The sequence below is a fragment of the Nerophis lumbriciformis genome, linkage group LG33, assembly GCF_033978685.3.
Source record: "Nerophis lumbriciformis linkage group LG33, RoL_Nlum_v2.1, whole genome shotgun sequence".
NCBI lineage: Eukaryota > Metazoa > Chordata > Actinopteri > Syngnathiformes > Syngnathidae > Nerophis > Nerophis lumbriciformis.
Window position 1 is genome coordinate 12,326,501 of NC_084580.2, and position 6,000 is coordinate 12,332,500.

Here is a 6,000-nt window from a genome sequence, read left to right on the forward strand (position 1 = left end):
TATCATAAGTCACAAATCAGCACGCCAGGAACCCTCACAGCCCGGACAGTCGTCAACAAACAACAACAATCCTCCGAACTCTGAATTCTCCTTCCTGCCTCGCTCTCTCGCTCTCTCTCGTACTCTTTTCTCCCTCGGCCACGCTCGGCTAACCCGGCGATATTCGCCCCTCATTAAGCGGATCGGGAGGGATTCCAAAGGCATGTACTTTTGGAATAAAGTGCTTTTTAGGGAGTGACGTGTCGTTTGCAAGCACAAAGAGGAGGACAGTTACAAGTCTAACATGCAGGAGTCGTCCATCATTTTAATTGGTTTACACAAACTTGGTAGATTGGTTGTTCTAAAAGCCTCTACTTGTACTGATACTGTCCTGAATAAAAAAGTATGATATCACTTGACATTTTAGTTACAAGCCCAATCATTAGTCCTATACATGTAGCATGAGGACCACCAGCTAGCCAGCCGCTCACACAAAATAGATGTTTATCAGACTAAGGCCAGACGTTTAAAAAAAGACTTTCACATCCTGGGCCAAGGCATCAAGCGGCCTCCATTAATGTGTGTGTCTGTAAAGATAAAACCTGTCTTGTGGCGACGCTTGGTCGTGACCTAAAAAGGATTTTAGAGCTGGATGTCATCGTCAAAAAAGCATCAGACCGAAAGCACAGACATACCACCTGAACCACAAGGTCTATCATTATAGTAATTATTAAGGCATGTTATCATTGCAAATGATGGTACACGGTGTAAAATAACAACAACAAAAAACCCAAAAGCATTCATGTGATTGACTCGCTGTGACGACCCCTGACAGGGAAAAGCCCAAAGTTAAAAAAAAAAAAAAAAAAGAAAGAATGTAAGCTTGTTATTAAATCCTGCATGCACTTTATGAAGTATGTGTCAGGTTCTTTCACGTCAAGGCCACACTTTGAACAGCCCAGCATTATATCAACCTACATTATGCTACAAAACTAAATTAGAGATGTCCGATAATATCGGCCGATAAATGCTTTCAAATGTAATATCGGAAATTATCGGTATGGTTTTTTTTATTATCAGTATTGTTTTTTTATTAATTTTTTTATTAAATCAACATAAAAAACACAAGATACACTTACAATTAGTGCACCAACCCAAAAAACCTCCCTCCCCCATTTACACTCATTCACACAAAAGGGTTGTTTCTTTCTGTTAGTAATATTCTGGTTCCTACATTATATATCAATATAGAAAGAGGTTCCGCAGCCTCTGAAGCAGAACCTCCAGGTTCTGTAACAGCTTCTTCCCTCAGGCCGTAAGACTCTTGAACGCATCATAATTAAATGATCCCCTCAACTCCCCCCAAAATGGATTAACTCGCTGGAATAAAAAAGACAATATAACATACATCCATAAACCTGGACGCATGTGAAAAAGTGCAATATATTTATCTGTACAGTAATCTATTTATTTATTTATATATATATTTATTAATTTTAGATGTATATTTATATATTATTTATATATATTATTTATTTATATATGCACCTTATTGCTTTTTTATCCTGCACTACCATGAGCTTACCGTATTTTTCGGAGTATAAGTCGCACCTGCCGAAAATGCATAATAAAGAAGGAAAAAAACATAAGTCGCACTGGAGCCCGGCCAAACTATGAAAAAAAACTGCGACTTATAGTCCGAAAAATACGGTATGTAACGAAATTTCGTTCTTATCTGTGCTGTAAAGTTCAAATTGGAATGACAATAAAAAGGAAGTATAAGATCAAAACAGTCTGCAAGGGATACAGTCCGTAAGCACACATGATTGTGCGTGCTGCTGGTCCACTAATAGTACTAACCTTTAACAGTTAATGTTACTCATTTTCATTAATTACTAGTTTCTATGTAACTGTTTTTATATTGTTTTACTTTCTTTTTTATTCAAGAACATGTTTTCATTTATTTATCTTATTTTATTAAAATTTTTTTAAAAAAGGACCTTATCTTCACCATACCTGGTTGTCCAAATTAGGCATAATAATGTGTTAATTCCACGACTGTATATATCGGTATCGGTTGATATCGGTATCGGTAATTAAGAGTTGGACAATATCGGATATCGGCAAAAAGCCATTATCGGACATCCCTACTTTAAAGATAATAAATGTCACCATAATAAAGTAACAATGTAGAATAATGGACTACACTTTAATTCGGATATAATACAACGCGATTGTGCCATCGACCCTGAATTTTCGCTCGTTTTTTCCCCCCACCAGAGTCAATGTTGTTGTTTTTCACCAAATTATCATCTACAAACTTACACAGTAGATCTTTATGAAAGTCTCCAAAAGGAAGGAATTATACAAAAAAATATCAACCCAGTGATGTCCAAACCTACTCGTAGATAGTGCCCGCCCCATGTGGTGACGTGGAGGCACTATCCACAGGTTGAGGCAGCCCATCTACGTGCATAACTTTGTACAAAAAAAGGAGAAAAAATAAGGATTCCTACATAACGCAATCGGTATTTTATGGACCCCAACAACCAACTTAGAGTGGATTTCAAAGGGGTTAGAAAATACAAAGTATCTGCTTTTGGAAATCCTTCGACACACACGCGGACACACACACACACATACACTCAATGACCTACTATCTCTCTTGTGTTTGTTTGACGAGCGCATTCCCGAATTCTTTCTCTGATAAACAAATCCTGACAGCGCTGCTGTGAAACCGTGGAAAAAGGCCCCATCCTGAGCCTACAAATATGCGCACACGCACACACACACACACGCACACACACACACACGCACACACACACACACACACACACACACACACACAGAGAGTGGGATCAGAGAGGAATGTGCCAGAGTAGGTAGACAAGTGATACCTGAGTATAGATAAAAGTACTTGTAGTGGTAATTAAACACTCAATTGTCACTCAATTTACCATTAAAGAGTGCGGACTTCCTTCATCACCGGCATAGAAACAGGAGTTTAGAACATTCCGAGACTAGCGAAGGCAAAACCATAGAGATTAAAAGTCACCTGCACTTGCTACAGCACCATCTCCTCCACCACCCTGCGTGCTGATTGGTCCATTTCTTCGCTGACCAATGAGAGGCAGCGACGAGCCAGCGCCTGTTGCTCTGCGTCCTCCTGGACCATCAGCTCGCCGTACAGATACACGCCCATGGCCTGCAACATACACCTCATGACAGGACGACCTGACGTGAAGGATAGAGTAGTAAATGGTGTGTATTTACCTGATCATGACGGAGGAAGTGTTCCACGTCGCCATAAGCCTCCGCGTGTCCGTGTTTGACCACTAGCTCGCACCAGCGATGTCGCACCTAAAAGCAATAACAGGCAAATGTCATTTATTTTAAATCTGAAACAAAATGATTTGCATCAGACTTTAATTTATACCCTATGTGTCAAAGTCAAGGCCCACGGGCCAATTCCGGTCCACGAATGAATGATCTATGGTCCACGGGATCATATTTGATTAGTATTAGAACCGGCCTGCAGGCCACAGACGCCTGCTGCTGTTTTGCACGCACCAATACTCCATCAGTGTTGGCGCTAGGAATTTTCAGGGACCCCATCAAGTCATAAAAATGGGGTCCCACAGTAAATCTTTGGGGTCCCACTTTTTTGAAAACAAATGGTAAATGTATGCATTATCCTGTTATATCTCACATTCTATATTATGCTTTGTAAAAAATAAATAATACAAAATACAGTATTACAGTTATAAACATTCATTCACTTTCTTCTTTCCTTTATGGATCTAAACTTTACCGCTACCGATATTTTTTAAAATATTTTTATTGTAATATTTTCAGAATGTGTTTGTTCTATTTTTGGCTAAAGTAAGACAAAGAAAACAATCTGAAGTTGTCTTTATTTTAAGTTTTAATGCCATGAATTTAATAGTCCGGGCCGCGTGTGCACAGATTTTCCTCCATGCGGCCCCTGAGCTAAAATGAGTTTGACACCCCTGATTTATACCATACAAATTTGCTTTCTGTAGTAGTGAAGTGAAGTGAATTATATTTATATAGCGATTTTCTCTGCAGACTCAAAGCTCTTTACGTAGTGAAGCCCATTATCTACATCTTTTAAGCTTCTTGTGTGGTGTTCGGGTCTGTGGGACCCGTTTTATACAATTAATTAATTTTTCAAACAGACTCACTGGCTTTGGCTCATTTTCTGTGAAGAACATATATCAGAATACATATTTAATGACCACACACACCATACACCCCCCCTACACATTTCTATAACATATAAGATGTCCGGGTCCACTGGACCCGGGGCTAATAGAAATGTGGAAATTGATGTTCTGCGTACCACGCCCACCCACCCACACACACACACACAGCAGACCTAGACAGGAGGAGGACAGAGTGTAGGTACACAGAACATCAGAGGGTCAAATGTGCGAGAAAATGAGAGCAGACAGTGTTGACAAACAATGTTGCAACCTTGTGTGGGAACCACAGGTGCAGAAACACAAAAGAAGAATCCCTGTGGGATGCAGAAACTGGCAGAGAAATTTCCGTGTAATGTTCATATTGTTGTTACTCAGCCAGCGTTTGTGGGTCTGATGGACCCGTTACATTTTGTGGCTTTTGATGCCTCACAATCAAACACTTTTATGTTAAAATACTGAACAGATGTTTACCTTATCCCAATAAACATCTGTTCAGTATTTTAACATAAAAGTGTTTGATTGTGAGGCATCAAAAGCCACAAAATGTAACGGGTCCATCAGACCCACAAACGCTGGCTGAGTAACAACAATATGAACATTACACAAAGGTTAAACCAGTGTGGGTGGCACTGGGAGCAGGGGGGTAAAGTGTCTTGCCCAAGGACACAACGGTGGAGACTCGGATGGTGGAAGCGGGAATCGAACCTGTAACCCTCGAGTTGCTAGCAACTGAGCCACACCGCTCCAAGTAGTAAAAAGTATATTCTAATTAATAAATACATTAAAAAAAAAAGGTTAGACAGTATTGTTGTATCACAAAACAGTCACAAGATGACAGCACATTAAACCCAAATGGCGTGAAAAGCTGTATCTTTTAAGGCGAGTCATCAAACTTCACCGCCATGCCACACTCACAGGCTGTAACAAAAACTCAACTGTCGTAATTTAGAGTCAACCATCTGTCTCGTGTCCGTGGTTCAAGTTTGGTAGCGATCGGACTAAACGTCACTTTGTTTTTGTAGAACTCCTCAAAATGACCCTAAAAGGTCCACTTAGTCCAATCAAAATGGCCAACTTCCTGTTTGACTACTTATGGCAGACGTGCGTGTTACTTTTTAAAGCAGGCAAAAATGGTGGCACGCAACCAAGCTAATTTCCGTTTTCAAGCCCTTGTAAGAGACATGAACCTCTGATAGGCTTCATAAAAATTCATGTTTTAGATGCGATTACATCCCTTCGCTGTAAATCCTGGTCTCCTTGAGAGCGGAAGCAGAACTTCAAAAAAAAAAACCCAAACCAGATCTCTGGGCCGTGTGAAGTTATGAGCGAGGCGGTGCTCTGCAGCTCCACGGCCTGGCAGCCGGCCACGGGAGCACTTTAAACGAAGCTGACGGCTCATCTGTGCCGGCTGAAGGCGTGAGAGTGTGTTTTGGCTTCCGTCCTGACCTGCTGCTGTCCAGACGTGACGTTCTTACGGGCGAGGTAAGCGTGTGACCTCCACGCGGTCAGACGTCCACCTGATTTTCACCACGCTGCTCCTCAGACGGGAGGAAGCTTGATTGAATCAACGTGACGCTGATTGTTTGATGGCGCAGACTTAAAGACTACTAGCGTGGACCTTGGAGGACACATTCTAAAAACCACGTCGCTTCATATTCTATCACCGCCATTTATTTATGATACTCTATCACATAAATGCACTTTTTATCTCAAGTGTAATAAGAATGGAATTCTTTTTATCAACGATGTACTAAACAAAAGGCACAGAAACAAACACTACGAATAAAATTAAAAT

The 6,000-nt window shown here is 40.6% G+C and overlaps 1 protein-coding gene across 3 annotated transcripts in view; it reads right to left on the reverse strand.

The window, feature by feature from the left end:
* The window catches only part of aopep (aminopeptidase O (putative)), a 207,872-nt gene that overhangs the window by 5,391 nt on the left and 196,481 nt on the right, over nt 1–6,000 (reverse strand). For all 3 annotated transcript variants that reach the window (XM_061928246.1, XM_061928245.1, XM_061928247.1), the window contains 2 exons: nt 3,253–3,339; nt 3,035–3,184 (listed from right to left, as the gene is read on the reverse strand). In XM_061928246.1, the coding sequence (XP_061784230.1) occupies nt 3,044–3,184; nt 3,253–3,339 (228 nt within the window). In that variant the 3' untranslated portion in view covers nt 3,035–3,043. The remainder of the gene's footprint in view (nt 1–3,034; nt 3,185–3,252; nt 3,340–6,000) is intronic.